The 21,605-nt window shown below is 38.8% G+C and overlaps 1 protein-coding gene across 1 annotated transcript in view; it reads left to right on the top strand.

Moving 5' to 3' along the window:
- MTM1 (myotubularin 1) overlaps window positions 1-21,605 on the top strand; it is a 108,120-nt gene that overhangs the window by 74,352 nt on the left and 12,163 nt on the right. Inside the window, exons 9-13 of the mRNA XM_080911050.1 lie at window positions 1,800-1,988; window positions 6,166-6,351; window positions 10,281-10,487; window positions 12,036-12,128; window positions 18,204-18,317. Coding sequence (XP_080767176.1) covers window positions 1,800-1,988; window positions 6,166-6,351; window positions 10,281-10,487; window positions 12,036-12,128; window positions 18,204-18,317 — 789 coding nt within the window. The remainder of the gene's footprint in view (window positions 1-1,799; window positions 1,989-6,165; window positions 6,352-10,280; window positions 10,488-12,035; window positions 12,129-18,203; window positions 18,318-21,605) is intronic.

Genomic DNA, 21,605 nt, shown 5'->3' on the forward strand with positions numbered 1-21,605 from the left:
GCTGATTCCAACATACCTTCTGATCATGTGATTCTTAACAGTAGATCTCAGAACGTTTGTCCAGAAAGTGAATATGCCAGTTATGTGAAACATGACCATTATGTTGTTCTTTACATTTTTAAATCTCAAAGTATAAAAATAGTTGGTAAGAAATAACTCATTTAAACAAAAATCAGGTACACATTGTAATAAAATACCACTGTTTAAAAAACTCATTCACATCCATTATGTGTCTGTTCATGAATGCACATTCCTTTTCTCAAAACACAGGCTTGTCTTCATTTTAATAGAAGGAGTTAGTGGATAAGGAATATGTGCTCATTTGAGACATTTAGAAACTACTGCTAAGCAAACACCGTCTTGCCACCCCCACCATGTTGCACATGTCCTTCTGGACTTCCTTCTATGCACTCAACTAGACTTGAATGTGGTTCCCGAGCTACACCCTTCCCTAACAATCTGTCTTCGCCATAACTTTTCTAGATATGCAGTCATTTAATATTTTTTATTGTAAGATTTCCACATTCTTTTTTAATTTTTGTTTTTATAAACAATGCAGGGAGATTATAAAGTGAATAAAGACTTTTGCTGCGAAACCTGATAGCATTTATCCCTGATACCAACATGATAGAAGGAGAGAACTGAGTCCCATAATTTATTCACCGACCTCTGCACATCCTCTATGAAATATGCATTCCCAGTCCCTTCCCACACACAAATAAATGAAAATTCTAGAAGTGAAAAGTAAATAATATTATGATAAATATTTTTTGATTTTTAATTACTTTTTATTTTATGTGTATTGGTTTTTTGCCTGCATGTGTATCTATATAAGTGTCAGATCTCATGGAAGTAGAGTTACAGTTGTAAACTGCCATGTGGGTGCTAGGAATTGAACCCTGGTCCTCTGGAAGAACAACCAGTTCTTAACAACAGAGCCATCATCTTTCTCCAGTCTCCTGTGATAAAATTTTAGTGAGTCCATTTTTATGTACATTTTAATTATTCATGGCTTCTCAATATTAATTTTCATAGCAAAAATATACAGTAGACAACTTAAAATAAATTATTATCACAGTAATTTTTATATCAAATACTATTTTTAAAGGTATCCAGAGAGCTAGAGAGATGGCTTAGTGGTTAAAAGTTTAAGATACTCCTATAGCAGAACAGGGTTCGATTCTCGGTACCCATGTGGTGGCTCAGAATAATCTGTAACTTCGATTCCAGGGAATTGATAGCCTCTTGGAACCAGGTGTGCACGTGAGTGCAGAGACATACATGCAGGCAAAACACACACACACACACACAGAAACACACACTGTCACAATCCTACCCCTCTCCCCTCCCAAAACTGTAGAATTTAAGAAGAAATGCAGCTTTGTGTCTTCTTCCTCCAATATTGCCTTTAGAAAGGGGACTATTGGGAAAAGAACCTGCAGAAATGTTACCTCCATGGGCAGCACACTGATTGCTTAGCCCTTCACATACTGTTCACATACTTCATATAATAACAAGTCCAGTATAAGCTACCAAATTCTGGTAACAGTAGAGACTTTCTACGGCATTTCAATAATTCAGCTCTGTTGTGGTAAGCAGTAGTTTATAGTGTTAATTTTAAAAGAAGGGCTGGGAAACTGACTGCTCTGATTGTTTCTGAGCAATTGTCAGTGATGCCATACACAGTGAAAATTATAAATGAGCAAGCACCTTGTTTCAGCAGAGATTCGCTTCATCATGATTGTCACTTCTAATGATTTCTGGAGACTTGCGGGATTAAACTTTCTAAACTACCGTAGGTACTATCATGGATTCACCCAGAAAACAAGATGGTCATTATGCGTTGCAGTCAGCCTCTTGTCGGTATGAGTGGTAAAAGAAACAAAGATGACGAGAAGTACCTGGATGTGATCAGGGAAACTAACAAACAAACTTCTAAGCTCACGATTTATGATGCACGACCCAGTGTAAATGCAGTGGCCAATAAGGTGAGTATAGTCCATGAACTTACATCTGAGCTGCAATGTTTGTCATGAATGGTTTTCCAGAATATATCAATCAATATGTGGATTCATTTTGAATTTTCATGTAATTATTTTTAAATCCCATTGCGTTCTAATCCCAGCAATTGGAAGATGGAGGCAGGAGGATTAGAAATTCAAAATTATCCTCAGCTACATAATAAAGTCCTAGGCCAACTTGACTTACTTTAGACCCTGTCTCCAAAAAAAATGAATGAATAAACAACAACAACAGATTAATGTGGTCATATATACCTCTAATACCAGCAATCCCAGCACCAAGGACACAGAGGCAGGAGGATCCAAGGTATTTAAGCCTATAATCTCAGTACTTGAAAGGCTAAGGCCAAAGCAAGCCTTCCATAAAAAGCATGTCTAGAACTGTAATGAAAGTGGGTTTTGTCTATAACCTTATGCAAAACGTAGTCTTTGGTGCCCTTGTGGTTATGAATGATCGCCCTCGTTGTGTGAAGTAGTGGGACATCTTCAGGGAATTGTAGGAAACTGCTATTTAATCTGAAGTTTATCATTTTATCTGAAGTTGCCCTCCTGCATGACATTTGTACCCATAAATTGTCATTATATAAGATAGTTGAAGATGAGTATGAGTAAGTTCACATATGAATTTCCTAATTATAGACTCAGATGTTGATTTTTTGAAAAGCACATTTCAACTGTCTTTTTGCCTTTCTAGGCCCTTCTACCTTATTGTGGGAGCTTTTCAGGGAAGAATTGTTTGGTTTGTTCGCTCTATGTTGTTGGTCAGTTGCTTGTTCTAGATAGGGTCTCGCTGTTTAGTCTAGGCTGTCTTGGAATTCATGGCAGTCCTCCAGCCTCAGCCTCTCATGAACCGAGATTATAGGTTTAAGCTACCTTTTCTGATTTCTGCTTTTGTATTTTTGATTCTCCCATCCTTCCTGTGTAGTTTCCAAATGCTCACACGCAAGCCTGCCCTGTTGCTCACTCCCAGATTCTGTCTTTCAACTTTATTCTTGTCTGCTGCAGGCTTAAATTTCACCATCTTTAATGCTTTGCTTCTCCCAAGGTCATTTATCTGACATCTTTAATTATTCAGAACCCATCAAAAGAACCTGAAAGCAAAGCAAGTCCTTGAGCAGCTCAGATAGATGCAGCAATTTCCTAAATGGAATGTGTGTGAAGTCTGTCTCCCCTAGGGTGTGTTAGATAGAGTATGGCTGTATGTGGGCTCAGCTCTTCCCCGTGTGTGTGACTCAGCTGTACTACAGTTATTACTAGGCTTTCAGCCCTGGCCTCATGCTTTAGATGAGCTATTTGTTAGCACCGTTATGTAGAAATAACTTCAAACTTCTATGTAAAACAGTCATGAAGTTGAATTGGTAAATCAATTAAGAATTATAAGTGAAGCATTTAGGAAATTAAATCTAAATATCTTTTTGGGTTATCCTTAATTTTACATAATTTGAATTTCATTATCCTTCATATATAATTCAAGGTGAGCACATGTATAAAATACAATATTTCCGTGTACTTACTTAGCCTGAAATAGGTAGGATGTAACATTAAAGTATTTAGAAAGAGTATTTTAAAATATTAAAGTGTGGAATGAATACCTTAGTTATATTAAACTCTAAAGCTCATTATAGCAACAATTCTTGAATGCCTTTTTAATATTTGGGAAATAAGCCTCTGTTTCTAGTCCGCTTAGGAATGAGAAGAAGGAATATATTAAGGGAAAACCCAAACCAAACCAAAACACCTAAGCCTTGGAGCGCTCTAGGTTTTTTAACTACCCATCTGGGCTCTGTCTCTCCACTAGTTGTCTATATCCATAGCAACAGGCCTTTGGCCCTTTATAGCATTCTAGGTAATTTGGGTTTTTCAGTTTTGTTACAAAAAGAAAAACCAAAGGGAAGACTTCAGAAGTAACCAAAGATAGAGAATTTGAACTTTGGGGAACTCAGCCTGTGCTTGACTAATTGATTTTTACCCTTACTGACTTCTGTTCTCTTTGCCCCTCATAATTGTTCCTCCCTTGTGTGTATTTAGATGTAATCGGCAACATCACATCGTTTTCAATTAAACAAAACCCAGGGTTGGTGAGATCTAGCACCACAGGGCTTCTATTTTGGGGCAGAGCAGTGTGTTGAATTAAAAATAGGGCTGTGTTAATGTCTGGTTTTGCCAGAAACTTTGGCAATGACTAAAACATGTATTTTTCCTTTTGCTTTTTTTTACACATCACACTCAGTTATTTATGAAAGGAACTCCAGTGTCAAGCATCTCTGAAAACCCCATAATTATGTATCAGCCACACATGTAGAGGAGCAGGCCCTCTGTCTGCAAGAGGGTGAGCATGTCACTGCATTATATATAGGCTTACCGGGGTAGCTAAAAGTAACCCAGCTCTTACTTCCCAGGTCTATGCTTGCAATTTGCAGAGGTACTACCAGGCAGATGCCAGTAACTCTGGCCATGCACAAAGCACAAACAGCCAGGAAGAGGGGAAGCTGATATATTTGTCTGCTGATTTGTTGGCAAAAAAGCTCTTTTTAAATGTCAAATAAGCACTGGAGAGATGGTTTTGTGATGAAGAGCACTTACAGCCCTTTCAGAGCACCCACAAGTACCTGTTACTCCAGCTCCAGGCGGTCTGACACCATCTCACCTCAGCATCCGTGCCTAAACATGTTTCCTCCTCTACACGGTTTGGAAACTGAGACCTCTGGCCTCAAACATAGATTTCCAGGTTTGAAGTTCAAATGCTCGTCTTATTCTACTACAGGAAACCTCTAAGTAGACCTGAGCAACAGAGGTACTCAGTTTGTTTTACTGGTCAAGCTCTGGCTCCAAGCTTATCTCCCAAAAGTTGATACTGTGGGGATGGCACATTTGCCTTCCATTTTCCTCTCCAGTCCCAACGCGGGTGTTTGTTTCCCTGTTCTCCTCCAGGAAGCAGTCTAGAGTTAGTACCCTTCAAAATCTCAGAAGTGTTTCACTTTTTCTTTAAGGGCCGAATTTTATCAATCCCATGGTATTTCAAAACCTTTAAGCAAAGTACAGCTATGTTTTTTTAAAAAAAACATAATGTCCTTTTTTCATCATTGTGGACATATACCTTTCACAGTGTTGTGGTGAACTAAAGTCTACCCTGTCAAGTGAACACTATTATGTGTTTCAGTGGTAGACCACTTACCTAGCATGTACAAGGTCTTGAGTTCCATATGTAGCACTACAAAACAACAACAACAAATTTTTGTGCTTAATACAATAGGTGGATGCCATCTTGTCCCTCTTAGAACCTTGTGGACCCACTATGTGCAGTTCTGTCCTTGGTGTTTATATAAAAGAAAGGTGGAAGGGTATGGAAAGGGTTTCTATGTTGAAATCAAAGCAGACATAAATTCTGTTTTTCTTGTATGATTTTGAAATGGCCGAACCTCTTAGTATCTGCTTCCCAAAGTGCCAAGTGTGGATGGTAACATCTGTCTAAAGAGGTAAAATTACAAAGGATGTCCCAGAGCCTCATCAGAAGGTGGTTACTGTTAGCAATTAGAAGAATCTGGCTCTTTTTATTCTGTTAGGTCTTAGTAGTAAACACTGTTTTACAGGACATGTCACCAGTGCTTCAAGATTAGTGTCTGGCACTAGATCATTAGGTGAGGAGAGGCTGAAGCTGAGCTGTTGACCTGTGCTAATTCCAAAAGTTACTTTCCCCTAACACATAATAACATATATAACACATTATAACATATATGTGAATTCTCACAATGTCAGAGCATCCACTGCCACATCAGTATGGCTTCCTCTTTCCCAAACAGTAAAATAATAACCACCAAATTGATGGGAGAGGACGTTTCAAAGCCTATTCTTGTTTCTCAGATCTAGAAGAACCAATAATTACAGAACATTGTGAAGAGAATACAGCTGATGAATTCAGTTGTCTGCCGCTTCCCCATATGCATCAGGAAATTGCCATCCTTCCATATTTTTCTCTAGCTCAAAGTATGACTCAGGTTGTTGAGGATTTGTATTGAATAGGAAGTCAAAAAGTACATTAACTATTTAAATGAGAGAGGTTTGGGATAAGTACATGAGATAATTTTACTAAGTAAGTTACTGATAACTAGAAACCCTATGTGATTGTAATCTTGTTGTTTCTTAGGCAACAGGAGGAGGATATGAAAGCGATGATGCATATCAGAATGCAGAACTTTCTTTCTTAGACATTCATAATATTCATGTTATGCGGGAATCTTTAAAAAAAGTCAAGGATATTGTTTATCCCAACATAGAAGAATCTCACTGGTTGTCCAGTCTGGAGTCCACTCATTGGTTAGAGCATATCAAGGCAAGTATACTTTAAAAATATTTGCAAGTATAGAAGAATAAATATTTTAAAGGTGATGTTTTTCCTTAAATATTTTAAAATTGCATGTTCTACATGAGACTATAGTAGAATATTCTACATTTGATAGCTTTGTATTTCTTACCTAAATTGAAGATTTCACAACACCATTATATCTTATTTTTAGCATCTGTAGAGTGGTCTCTTTCAGTCTTGTCAATAGTAAATAGTCTCATGTGGGTTTATTTAGAAATAGCCAGGGGCTGGAGAGATGCCTCAGTGGTTAAGAGCACTGACTGTTCTTCTAAAGGTCCTGAGTTCAATTTCCAGCAACCACATGGTGGCTCACAATCATCTGTAACAGAATCTGATGCCCTCTTCTGGTGTGTCTGAAGACAGCTATAGTGTACTCATATACAATAAATAAATAAATCTTTAAAAAAAAAGATGAATAATCATCCGTTCCTAGCATTGTAAAGAACTGGGAACAAAAATAGAAATAGCCAATTTGTTATTCAACTGTTATTAGGTGTATCCCTTAAAGATCTAGACAGTTTTAGTTTCTTGTCATTTTCCTTTTAACAATTTATTATGGACTAATTTTAAAGACTAGGTTTCCGAATTTCATTACATTCAATCATTTGTCCCAATAGAAGCATAAAACTCCTCTTTTCAAAGTACAGGGTTAGAAACTATGGTAGCAGCCTGGCACTTTTTAAAACTGTACTGATTTCTAAACAACCAGCTGAATTTTAAACAGGTAAATTATTAAGATAGTGTTCTCTAGAGAGGTTATACTTTTCATCTTGTATTTTAAATTTTTTTCCTGAAGTTTTTTTTTTTTTTTAATTTACCATTCTCAAAATTTTGTTTACAAAATAATTGTGGCAACTAAATGTAATATAGTATTCTGAATGGGACTCTACAGAAGGGGCATTAGGTTAAGAACTAAGGAATGAATAAGAATGAATTGAAGACCCCCAGTACACCCACATACACTTGCATACACAGGCTAACACTAGTCTCTGACTCCCAAAAGAGGGCTAGATAAAAGCGGAAGCAGTAAAGAGTCATATGAGTTTAATAGAAGCTTGTAAGTCTCGGGATACTTCTGCCTGTTTTCAGACAAATAACTTTTTCAAATGTTTTATTCAGGAAAGGATTAAAATTTTGAAAGTGTAATATATTGGAATTCTTATATTAATATAAAGTCATTGTAAATAACCTGACTGTAGAGAAAAGGTTACATTTGTATAAGAAGTGTTGTGCAGTCCCGAAGTAAATCAGGTATTGTGGTTGCTAATAACGTGAGGAAATGCTCAGAAGCCCAATTAAAGAATCCAACGGAATTTAGAAATGTCTTCCAACTTTTTCTTTCTTCATTTTTTTCTACAAAGTAGAAATATTTTCATGTCTTTTTTTTTCTTTTAGAGAAATAGGGGAAGGAGAAGGAGAGAAGAAAGAGGGAGTGAGGAGGAGGAAGGGAGAGAATGAATGCATGCATATAGACATGTATCAGAAACCTTACGAAGGTGGGGAAAGCTCCTAGCCTGCAGCTGAAAGAACACTGGTTGGAAGTCCAACTGGTCCCTTATCTCAAATGAGGGAGATTCAAAATCAACAAAAGAATGTTCTTTCACATGATCATGTGAAACTCATGTAAGTGTGAGAAGGCCAAGGAGCCCATGTAGGCACATGTAAGAGCACATTTGTCACATGGGTTTAGGGCAGTAAAGTGAGTGCAGCACTTGGACTATATATGTCTTCTCAGCTGCTCAAGGCCTCTCAGGAAATGTCTCATCCTCATTAGCAACAACTATGGGCTAGAGCCTGCTGCTTTCTTTTTCACAAAAGTGCCAGAATACTTGTTTTCACGGATGTAGTTTTAAAAACTAGGTAATTACAGTTGCTCCAAGTCAGAGTGATTGTGGGAATGCATAATTGGAAAGCATATAATATTTTCTAAAATAATTGCCTTTTTATTGTAAGTGAGAAATGCATCTTGGGGAAGAGCTGCCTCTAGAGTGTTCTGGAACCCCAGCTTTATTAAATTGGGCTCCAGTAATGTAGAATGTAATGCTTCTCAGACATAGCACTTTCTACAGAAGTGCCTCAACTTAAATCTGCAAACAGAATCGCAAGGAGTCATTTCAGAAGCACTGACCTCTGCTCACATGCTTTTGATGGCCTACCATCCATTGGTCCCCTAACTTTCTTTCTTATTCAATTGTCTCTTGGGAATTTACATAAAGTGACAACCTTTCATATTTTCTATTTGTCATATGGTTTATATACTCTGACCTTTCCTTGAATAAGTTTCAGTAGTTTTTTTTTTTTTTTTTTTCAGTTTTGTTGAATTAGTTAGAGCAACCACAATACATATCTGAGCATGCTGTTAGAATTTGGGGTACTCCATGAAATAAATCTTTAAGAAATCAGTTCAAAGTGGTTGTACCAGATTACACTTGGTGGGGTTGTAAGCTGGTACAACCACTCTGCAAATCAGTTTGGCAGTTGCTCAGAAAATTGGACATAGTACTACCTGAAGACCCAGTTATTCCACTCCTGGGCATATACCCCAAAGATGCTCCAACATATAACAAGGACACATGCTCCACCGTGTTTATAGAAGCCTTATTTATAATAGCCAGAAGCCGGAAAGAACCCAGATGTCTTTCAACAGAGGAATAGATACAGAAAATGTGGTACATTTACACTATGGAGTACTATTCCTCTGTTAGAAAGAATGACTTCATGAAATTCGTAGGCAAATGGATGGAACTTAATTGAAGTTATCATCCTGAGTGAGGTAACCCAGTCACAAAAGAACACTCATGGTATGCACTCACTGATAAACATATACTAGCCCCCTAAAAGCTCTGAATACCCAAGAATCAGTTCACAGACATGATGAAGATCAATAAGAAGGAAGGCCAAAATGGGGATGCCCCAGTCCTTCTTAGAAGGTAGAACAAAACACTCACAGGAGGAAATGCAGGGTCAGATAGTGGAGCAGGAATTGAAGAAATGATCACTCAGAAGCTGCCTCACCCGGGGATCTACCACATATGCAGCCACCAAATTCAAGCACTGTAGCTGATGCCAAGAAGTACTTACTGGCAAGAACCAGACAGAGATGCCTCCTCAAGGACTATGTTAGAGTCATGTAGATACAGTTTAGCATGTTTGCAGCTAACCATCGGACTGGAGCTCACCCAATGAGGGTGCTAAAGAAAGGACCTAAGGAGCAACCTCATGGGAAGAACAACATTATAAACCAACCAAACCCTCCAGAACTCGAATGGACTAAAACACCAACCACTGAGCACACATTGAGAGACCTATTGATCCAGTTGCATATGTAGCTGAAGATAGCAGTGTCTGGCATCGGTGTGAGAAGAGGCCTTTGGTCCAGGAAGGGCATGTTTTCCCAGTGTAGGGGAATGACAAGGCAATGGGGTGGAGAGGGGATCAGGAGGGAGTGCACTATTGTAAAGGCAAATGGAGGGGGAGGGGGATGAGAGTGGGTGGGGGAAAGTGATAACATCTCAAATATAAATACAGAGTATCTAATAAAAAAGTATGAAAAGAAGAGAAAGAAATAAGCTCAAGAGCTAGCAAGATGGCTCAGCAGCTAAAATGATCACATACAAGCCTGGCCAGCAGAGTTCAGTTCCCAGAGCACATGTATAGGTAGAAGTGGGTAATAGACTCCACAAATGCTCACAGACCTAAAGTATGTACAGATATGAACACAGTAATATGTTCTTAAAGACAACTCAAAATGACAAAAAAAGTATGCAAGTAACTGTTAAGCACTTGGGAAGATACAGTCTTCATACGGTACTAGACAGAATGTGAATGTCTTACTTGTTGGAGTAGGTTCCATGCTTCCTGCTGCTTCCTGCCAACTTGGATGTTTTTCTCTGCAGCTTGTTCTGACAGGTGCCATTCAAGTTGCAGACAAAGTTTCTTCAGGGAGGAGCTCCGTGCTTATACACTGCAGTGACGGATGGGACAGGACGGCTCAGCTGACATCCCTGGCCATGCTGATGCTAGATAGTTTCTACAGAAGTATTGAAGGCTTTGAGATACTGGTGCAGAAAGAGTGGATAAGCTTCGGACATAAATTCGCATCTGTAAGTAAACACACTAAAAACTGCCCTTTTAAATCAGTTGGGATTCTTAAAAATTAGTTTCTGTGTAAGAAGTTGCCAAGTAAGGTGGTGTTTGCCTTTAATCCCAGCACTACGGAGGCAAAGGCTGATGAATCTCAGTGAGTTCCAAGCCAGCCTGGTCTAAATAGCAAGTTCCAAGTTAACCAGGGTTACACAGGCCTTGTCTCAAAAAATAAAAATAAAAATAAAAAAAGCTGAAGAGTATAAATAAAACCCTCTTCATGATTTCAAAAATTTGTAAGGCCTTAGGCTAAGCCATATGCTTATCTAGCCCACAGAGGACACAAGCTGAGCTGTTGGAGGCTGACACAGTTATCTCCAGCCAGGGACTCAATGAGTCCAGGACTAGTTATAAAGCAAAGATTGTCTCAGAAAAAAAGAAGAAATGTTTAAATTAAAATTTCACAGAAGAAAGAAAATATAATGACAGTTCTTTCTGAGCTAATATTACAACTGTCAAGAACAAATTTACTTCACAGAATGGTGGAGTTTTTAATTATTCTTGGACACACATTTAAAAAAATCAAGAGAAACTGTTCCAATTCAAATTCTTGAGTCTTGTTTACAATTACCCTTTGAATGAGCATCATTTTAGAAGACTTATATAGTGTCTGTGTGGGGGGTGCTGTCTGCATCAGATTTCCTAGGTTTACAGTTAGAGCTAGTTGTTAGGCACACTTTGGGTGACAGAAATTGAACCTGGGTAGCCTGCAAGAGTAGCAAGTGCTATTAACTATTGAGCCATCTCTTTGTTATCCAGCTCCATGGTGATTCTCAGAGGATATATGTATAACACTAATAAAAATACCATTTGGTCACCTGTTAGCCATAATCCAAATTTCCCAAATGATATGAATAACGTTTTCAAGTAGAAGCAGCCACTGTTGAGTAAACACGTTGTAAGGGTTTTATTTGGGCTCTAGCAGAGGAAGGCATTTTAATTGCAGGAACTGCACTTTAGGCATGATTTCAAACTTCTGCTTCTTACCTGACACTGGAGCTGGGGCAATGGAGACAGGAGGATCCCTGGGGCTCAGTGTCACACAGCGGGGCTGTTGTTGGGTAGTGAGGGTGTGGGTATTTGGTTCATGTTAATACAGGGCTAGCTATGCAAGCATGAGGGCCTGAGCTCAATTCCAGAAGTCATAGGTATGACACTGAATTGTCATGAGACGGTGAAATGGCTCAGTTGTTAAAGGTGCTTCCCACAAGGCCTGACAGCATGAGTTTAATCCTGGGAACTCACTTTCTAGGAGAGAATCAACACTTGAAAATTGCCTTCTGACTTCCATGCACATGGTACACATAAGTACATACAATTTTATAAATTGCCTTTATTATGAAATCATCTGTTGTTTCTCTGTATTTCCATGGCAACATTCATAATTTACTGTCTGAGCTTGGCATTTAGACAGCAGGTTGCTGAGTTACATTCTAACATTTTTTAAGTTATATCCTTTTCTCTATTTTATACCCATGAATTTAATCATGTTCATCAATTTATTTCAGAGAATAGGTCATGGTGATAAAAACCATGCTGATGCTGACCGATCTCCTATTTTTCTTCAGTTTATTGACTGTGTGTGGCAGATGTCAAAACAGGTAAGAATGTATGGGATGGACGTACATTCAATGTTTAAATAGCGTTATAACATCCAAAGTTTGTCTATAGAATAATGCAGTGCATAAATAAAAATGACACAGGCCTGGCCATGACTCTCAGCAATGGGGACATGGGAAGTTATGTCTTTAATTACTACACTATGTATGTTTCGATTTCTCCACGATACAGCTTACAAAATTCGATTTTTAACTGGATTATCTGTCCTAGTGGATGGTCAGCAGCATGGCCAATTACTTAGTCCGTGTCTGCTGACTTGGAATACTTTAAGAAGGAAACTTGGCCACCTTTTCCTTTTATTCCTTGACTTGACAGTTATGTGTATCAGTCTTACATAAAGTACAAACAAACAGAAACTAAACCCTCTAGGGTCTGAGCAGATGGCAGTGGCTGGCACTCCCAGACTTGTTGTGCAGCAGCACTTAGTCACCTTGCCACTGATGCTGGCATCTTTTCTTGCCATGGTGTGCATATGTATTTACATGTTCCTTTTAATTTAATGACTTCCTCCTTTGACATTCACCAGCCAACATGGTCTGAAAAAAACTATGCATTTTATTTTCCTCCCGTGAGTGTTTTCTTCTCCCTTCTAAGAAGGACTGAGGCATCCCCATTTTGGCCTTGCTTCTTTTTGAGCTTCATCATGTCTGTGAATTGATTCTTGGGTATTCAGATCTTTTGGGGGGACTAGTATATGCTTATCAGTGAGTACATACCATGTGTGTTCTTTGTGACAAAGTTACCTCACTCTGGATGATAGCTTCTAGTTCCATACATTTTCCTAGGAATTTCATGAACTCATTGTTTCTAATAGCTGAGTAGTACTCCATTGAGTAAATGTACCACACATTCTGTATCCATTCATCTACTGAAGGACATTTGGGTTCTTTCCAGCTTCTGGCTATTATAAATAAGGCCACTATGAACATGGTGGAGCATGTGTCCTTGTTGTATGTTGGAGCATCTTTGGGGTATATGCCTAGGAGTGGAATAGCTGGGTCTTCAGGTAGGACTATGTCCAATTTTCTGAGGAACTGGCAGACTGATTTCAAGAGTAGTTGTGCCAGCTTACAACCCCCCCCCCCAACAGTGGAGAAGTGTTTCTCTTTCTCCCCATCCTCGCCAGCATCTGCTGTCACCTGAGTTTTTGATCTTGGCCATTCTGACTGGTGTGAGGAGGAATCTCAGGGTGGTTTTGATTTGCATTTCCCTGATGACTAGGGATGTTGAGGATTTCTTTAGGTGCCTCTCAGCCATTCGTTATTCCTCAATTGAGAATTCTTTGTTTAGCTCTGCACCTCATTTTTAATAGGATTATTTGATTCTCTGGAGTCTACCTTCCTGAGTTCTTTGTATATATTGGATGCTAACCCTCTATCAGATGTAGGATTGGTAAAGATCCTTTCCAAATCTGTTGGCTGCCATTTTGTCATTTTGACAGTGTCCTTTGCCTTACAGAAGCTTTGCAATTTCATGAGGTCCCATTTGTCAATTCTTGATATTAGAGCATAAGCTACTGGTGTTCTGTTCACGAAATCTTCCCCTGTGCCTATGTGTTCTAAGCTCTTCCCCACTTTCTCTTCTAATAGTTTCAGTGTACCTGGTTTTATGTGGAGGTCTTTGATCCACTTGCACTTGAGCTTTGTACAAGGAGATAAGAAAGGATCGATTTGCATTCTTCTGAGTGCTGACTGCCAGTTGAACCAACACCATTTGTTGAAGAGGCTGTCCTTTTTCAATTGAATGTTTTTAGCTCTTTTGTCAAAGATCAAGTGACTATAGATGTGTGGTTCATTTCTGGGTCTTCAACTCTGTTCCATTGATCTACCTGCATATTTCTGTACCAATACCATGCAGTTTTTAACACAATTGCTTTGTAATATAGCTTGAGATCAGGGATGGTGATTTCCTCAGAAGTGTGTTTATTCTTGAAAATATATTTCTATATTCTAGGTTTTTATTCCAGATGAATTTGCAAATTGCTTTTTCCAACTCTATGTAGAATTGAGTTGGAATTTTCATGGGGATTGCATTGAATCTGTAGATTGCTTTTGGAAAGATGGCCATTTTTACTATGTTGATCATTCCAATCCATGAGCATGGGAGATCTTTCCACCGTCTGAGGTCTTCTTGAATTTCCTTCTTCAGAGTCTTGAAGTTCTTGTCATACAGATCCTTCACTTGCTTGGTTGGGGTCACCCCAATGTATTTTATAGTCTTTGTGACTATTGTGAAGGATGTTGATTCTTTCTCAGCCTGTTTATCCTTTGAGTAGAGAAAGGCGGTTGATTTGTTTGAGTTAATTTTATATCCAGCCATTTTGCTGAAGTTGTTTATCAGCTGTAGAAGTTCTCTGGTGAAGTTTTTGGGGTCCCTTACGAACACTATCATATCGTCTGCAAATAGTGATATTTTAACTTCTTCCTTTCCAGTGTGAATCCCTTTGATCTTCTTTTGTTGTCTAATTACTCTGGCTACTACTTCCAGTACTGTATTGAATAGGTAGAAGGAGAGTGGGCAGCCTTGTCTAGTCCCTGATTTTAATGTAATTGCTTCAAGTTTCTCTCCATTTAGTTTGATGTTGGCTACTAATTTGCTGTATAATGCTTTTACTATGTTTAGGTATAAGCCTTGTAGTCCTAATCTTTCCAAGACTTTTATCATGAAGGGATGTTGAATTTTGTCGAATGCTTTCTCAGCATCTAGTGAGATGATCATGTTTTTTTTTCCTTTGAGTATGTTTATATGCTGGATTACATTGATGGATTTCCATATATTGAACCATCCCTGAACCCCTAGGATGAAGCCTACTTGATCATGTTGATCATGGTGGATGATTGTTTTGATGTGTTCTTGGATTTGGTTTGCAAGAATTTTATTGAGTATTTTTGCATCGATATTCATGAGGGAAATTGGTCTGAAGTTCTCTTTCTTTGTAGTGTCCTTGTGTGGTTTAGGTATGAGTGTAATTGTGGCTTCAAAGAATAAGTTGGGTAGTGTTCCTTCTTTTTCTATTTTGTGGAATAGTTTGGAGAGTATTGGTATTAGGTCTTCTATGAAAGTTTGATAGAATTCTGCACTAAACCTATCTGATCCTTGACTTTTTTTGGTTGGGAGGCTTTTCATGACTGCTTCTATTTCTTTAGGGGTTATGGGACTGTTTAAATGGTTTATCTGATTCTGATTTAACTTTTCTATATGGCATCTGGCTAGAAATTTATCCATTTCTTTCAGATTTTCCTGGGTTTTTTTTTTTTTTTTTTTTTTTTTTTTTTTGATTAAAGGCTTTTGTAGTAGGATCTGATGATTTCTTGAATTTCCTCAGTTTCTGTTGTTATATCTCCCCTTTCATTTCTGATTTTGTCAATTTGAATACTTTCTCTGTGCCCTCCAGTTAGTCTGGCTAAGGGTTTATGAATCTTGTTGATTTTCTCAAAAAAAAAAAAAAAAATCAGCTCTTGGTTTTGTTGATTCTTTGTATAGTTCTTTTTGTCTCTGTTTGGTTGATTTCAGCTCTGAGTTTGATTATTTCCTGTGGTCTTCTCCTCTTGGGTGTATCTGCTTCTTTTTGTTCTAGAGCTTTCAGGTATGCTGTCAAGCCGCTAGTATATGCTCTCTCCAGTTTCTTTTTGGAGGCACTCAGAGCTATGAGTTTTCCTCTTAGCACTGATTTCATTGCATCACATAAGTTTGGGTATGTTGTGCTGTCACTTTTGTTAAATTCTTAAGAATCCTTAATTTCTTTCTTTATTTCTTCTTTGACCCTGTTATCGTTTAATAGAGTATTGTTCAGCTTCCATATGTATGTGGGCTTTTTGTTGTCTTTGTTGTTATTAAAGAGCAACCTTATTCCATGGTGATCTGATAGGATGCATGGGAGTACTTCATTCTTCTTATATCTATTGAGGCTTGTTTTGTGACCAACTATACCGTCAATTTTGGAAAAGGTGCCGTGAGGTGCTGAGAAGAAAGTATATTCTTTCGTTTTAGGATGCAATGTCTCTTATTTCCAGTTGATTCATAACCTCTGCTAGTTTCACTGTGTCTCTGTTCAGTTTCTGCCTCCATGATCTGTCAATTGATGAGAGTGGCCTGTTAAAGTCTTGCACTATTATTGTGTGTGGTGTGAGCTTTAGTAGAATGTCTTCTGTAAATGTGGGTGCCCTTGTATTTGGAGCATAGATGTTCAAGATTGAGAGTTTATCATGATAGATTTTTCCTGTAATGAGAAAAAAGTGTCCTTCCTTATCTTTTTTGATAACTTTTGGTTGAAAATCTATTTTATTTGATATTAGAATGGCTACTCCAGCTTTTTTCCTTAGGCCATTTTCTTGGAAGTTTTTTCCCCAGCCTTTTACTCTGAGATGGTGTCTGTCTTTGTTTCTGAGATGAGTTTCCTGTATGCAGCAAAATGCTGGATCCTGTTTATGAATTCAGTCTGATAGTCTATGTCTTTTTATTGGGGAATTGAGTCCATTGATGTTAACAGATATTAAGGAATAGTGATTGTTGTTTCCTGCTATTTTTCTTGTTAGAGGTAGACTTATGTTTATGTGCTTTTCTTCTTTTGGTTTCCTTGTGTGATTAATTTTTGGGTTTTCTTCAGGTGTAGTTTCCTTCCTTGTGTTGGATTTTTCCATCTATCATTTTTTGTAGGGCTGGATTTGTGGATAGATATTGTGTAAATTTGCTTTTTTGTCTTGGAATATCTTGGTTACTCCATCTATGGTTATTGAGAGTTTGCTGGATATAGTAACCTGTGCTGGCATTTGTGTTCTCTTGGAGTTTGTATGTCTGTCCAGTATCTTCCAGCTTTCATAGTCTCTGTTGAGAAGTCTGGTGTAATTCTGATTGGTCTGCCTTTATATGTTGCATGTCCTTTTTCCCTTACATCTTTTAGGATTCTTTCTTTGTTTTGAATATTTGGTGTTTTGATTATTATGTGTCGGGAAGAATTTCTTTTCTGGTCCAATCTATTTGGAGTTCTGTAGGCTTTTTGTATGCTCATGGTCATCTCGTTCTTAGCATAGGGAAGTTTTCTTCTATGATTTTGTTGAAGATATTTACTGTGCCTTTTACTTGGAAGTCTTCGCCCTCTTCTACACCTATTATCCTTAGGTTTGGTCTTCTCATTGTATCCTCAATCTCCTGGATTTTTGGGTTAGGAGCTTTTTTTGGGTTTTGCATTTTTCTGACTGTTGTGTCAATTTTTTTTTTTTTTTTTTTTTTTTTTTGGCTATCTTTGGCCCCTGAGATCCTCTCTTCCATCTCTTGTAGTCTGTTGGTGATGCTTACATCTATGACTTGCCATTTCTTTTTTCGGTTTTTCATCTCCAGGGTTGTCTCTTTTTGTGTTTTCTTTATTTTTTTTTCTATTTCCGTTTTCAATTCCTTCATCTGTTTGGTTGTATTTTCCTGTAGCTCTTTGAGTAATTTCTCCTGGTTCTCCTGTAATTGTTCCAGGGTGTTTCTCAAAGATCTCCATCATCATCATGAAGTATGATTTCAAGTCTAAGTCTTGTTTTTCTGGTCTGTTTGGCAATCCATTACTTGCTGTGGTAGGAGAGCTGTGTTCTGATGTTGCCAAGTTGTCTTGGTTTTCATTGCTTAGGTTCTTTTGCCTCTTACCGTCTTGATGTCTGTGATTATCGGTGATCTTGTTGTCTCTTGACTGGAGAATGTCTCTCCTGTATGTCTTGAGGGCCCGAGGGCTCAGTAAGGAGATTACTTTTGGTTTTTTGCCTTTTTGTGGTCAGGCAGTGAGTTCTGATTGCAGTGACTCTGTTTTGTTTTCGTGGGCTCAGGTGGGAGAACTCTTGTGAGACTATTCTGGAAGCTCAGCTGTTTGCAGGCAGGCCTTGACCTTGATGGCCGTCACCTGGCCCTCTCGCTGGGCCAGAAAGGACCTGACCCCAGAGTTCACCACTCTTATCTATCCTGCGGGAGCTCCAGGACATTTGTCCTGGGACAACCTGTAGGGTGTGTGGCAAGCTCCCTGTGGGCTCAGGCAGAAACGACTGTATTTTTCATGTTCTTCTTGTTTGTTGTTAATCTAGTTCCCCACAGCTTTTGAGTTCAATGAACGCTTTCTGATTACGATTTTGGATCATCTGTATAGCTGTCGATTTGGTACTTTCTTATTCAACTGTGAGTCGGCTCGAGAACGACAGGTAAGCAAAACACTGCTGCTGATCTAAGGAGAGTATGAGTGTTTGTGAGGCACTGCTTTCACCCTCAATAAATAGATGTGATTTTTAAAGTATACAAGTTCTCCCTTGTGAAGCTCCATGAAAAGCTATATAAAGGGAATTTTAAAATTCATTCTTTGAGAACTTTATAGAGTGTATTTGATAATATCCTTTCCAATTTTCAGTTCCTTCTAGTTCTTACCTACTTCATTTGATATTACTTCTCTCTTCAAAAAACAAAAGAAAGGGGCCACTAAAAACATGGAGTATGGTCACACTCTGTTGAAGAAATGGATTTTTCCTCTTCCAACAGCTATCACATTAAAATAGGTTCTTGGAGAGGGGTGGGAGTTTGTGTCCACTTCCCTCCTCCCTTCTGGGATTTTTCCTGGAATTTGCTGCTTCACACAAGTCAGCCACAACTCTTAACCCTTACAGACTATCTCTCTAGGAGATGTAGAAGTCTTATGAACTTTTAAGGAAATGGAAAACAGTGCATTTTTAAAGGGAAATGTAGAATTAATATTCCAATCAGAAATTTTACTTCTTGGTTATGTATATTTCAAATGGAGGGAGTGAGGAAGCCAGACATGGGAGCTGATGCCTATAATCCCAGCAGTTAGGAAGCTAAGGTGCAAGTATCACAAGTTTCAGGCTAATCAAGTCACATGCAGAGATCTAGGGTAAGCTGGCCTACATATTAAGACCTGTCTCGGGCTGGAGAGATGGCTCAGTGGTTAAGAGCACTGACTGCTCTTCCAAAGGTCCTGGCTCACAGTCATCTGTAATGAGATCTGATGCCCTCTTCTGGTGTGTCTGAAGACAGCCTCAGTGTACTCACGTACATGAATTAATAGATCTTAAAAAAAATAAAGGCATGTGCCACCACTGCTAGGCTCATAAACATATTTTTTAAAAAAAGACCTGTCTCCAAACAAAATAAACACAAAGTGCTAGTGCATTAATGTATAGCCTAAAATTAAATTCAGTATATATGTATAAGGCATATATGAAACAGAATTGAATTCTATGCTTTGACTGGATTCCATCTGTAAGTTATCTCATTATCTATATGCAAATATTCCAAAATCAGAATAAAAATCCAAAAGGCAAATCACTTCTGGTCCCAAGTATTTTGGTTATGAGATAGATATTCATGCTGTATTTGAAAAGAAACAGAAATCAAGACAACTTGGGAATCTTCAACGACAATATTACAGAGGTAACTTTAAGGGAAAGAGTTTCAAGCAGCTTTCTCCAGCTACCAAACTGACAACTCTCTATGAAAGAACAAAGTTTCTCTCAGACACACATAGTATAAAGGATGATCTGTGTTGTGTGCTGGGGAGAAAGCTCAGTTCACATGTATACCATGTCAGCATAAGGACCTGAGTTCAATTCCTAGAACCCACATAAAACCCTAAGCAAAGGGGAGCACACATGTAATCCCAGTACTGTGCATGTGGAGACAGCAGGATCTCTAGACCTAACTGGCCATTCTAGTGCAGTTGGTAAGATCTAGGCTAGTGATAGAGCCCAAGCCAATGAGAGACCCTGTCTTTCAAGAGATGGCCCGCATTTCTTAAAATGACACCTCTGGTTGATGACTATCCTGTGCACCTGTATACACAAACACACATCTGAAAATGACCTACTTCCCTCGTTCTACCTTCCTTGGGAAGTGGCCAAAATATGCACTCCATGACACCAAAATAAGGCTGCACAAAATTCCCAGAGTGACAGCTCTAGCACTGCGGTCCTCAAGGCACAGGAACAACTGGTGTAGTTTGAAGCCCCTATGACAGAGATGTTGGGGTCATCTGATATGCTTAAGATTCCTTAGGGGCATGTGATACACTAAGGAGAACTTGGGGTTGAGTTAGTCAGTGCAAAGAAAAGTAAACAGACAGTTGTGAAATCAAGAGAAAAATCAATGAATGCAGGAAAAGGAAAGCAATCACAGGATGGAGACTGAAGAGTGCAGCTGCAAACAGCAGGTGCTTACTCATCAGAATCAACCTGCTAAATTCTGAGCTAATCAGAGCTGTGTTATGGATTGGGAATGTGTGGCAGAAGATAAAATTCTAGTCTGTCCATGGGGCAGGGATGGGGGAAAGAAAGCCATATGACTATGTCAGTAATTAACACCTGCAACTGGATAGCTATGTGGTAGCAGTAAAGGAATGCACTTGGGGGATAGGAGACAAGTACCAGATAAGTCCATTAAAAACCCAACTTGGCTCAGGCTTTATGAAAGACAGTATGAAGATTCCTCAGGAAATTAAAAACAGAACACTCTATGATCCAAGAAGCCTGCTACTACTGGTTGAATATCCAAAGGAAATCAAAGCCAGGCCTGGTTTGTCAAGCCTGTGATCCTAGCTACTATGGAGACTGATGTAGGAGTATCATAAATTAAAAGGCTGTTTGGGCTACAAAGCTGGCCTGGTAACTTGGTGAGAACTGTCTCTCTCTCTCTCTCTCTCTCTCTCTCTCTCTCTCTCTCTCTCTCTCTCTCTCTCTCTCTCTCTCTCTCTCTCTCTCTCTCTCTCTAGTAATAGGGGACAGGGAGATGCCTTAGTGACTGGATAAAAGTGCTTACCTCAAAAGCCTGGTGACCTGATTTCAATCCTGTCTTAGGGTTATTTTTACAATAATGAAACCATGACCAAAGCAAGTTGTGAGGGCAAAGTTTATTTGGCTTACACTTCCACATTACTCTTCACCACTAAAAGAAGTCAGTACAGGAACTCACACAGGTCAGGAGCCTGAAGGCAGGAGCTGATGCAGAGGCCATGGAGGGGTGCTGCTTACTGGCTTACTCTCCTTGGCTTGATCAGCCTGCTTTCTTACAGAACTGAGGACTACCACTCATAAAGGGCTCGGCCCTCCCCCATCAATCACTATAAATAAGAAAATGCATCTTGAGCTTATGGAGGTATTTTCTCAAATGAGTTTTCCCTCTCAGATGACTCTAGCTTTTGCCAGGTTGACATAAAAACTAGCCAGCACAGTGGTGATTGTTTCTTCTGTTTTTTGTTCCCCAGAACCAGGTGATTTTAATCTGGCTGATGCCTTGGATGATCAAAATGATCTACATGGCCACAAAAAATGCCCTCCAGCCCAATCTTATGAGGCATTTTCTTAATTGAGGCTCCTGCCTCTCTGATAACCCTAGTTTGTGTAAAGTTGACATGAAACTAGCCAACACAAATCCCTGAAACCAGTATAATGGGGGAAGAAGCAAACAGAGTTGTTCTCTGACCTCTA

This window comes from Micromys minutus (genome assembly GCF_963924665.1).
Source record: "Micromys minutus genome assembly, chromosome: X".
Taxonomy (NCBI): Eukaryota; Metazoa; Chordata; class Mammalia; order Rodentia; family Muridae; genus Micromys; species Micromys minutus.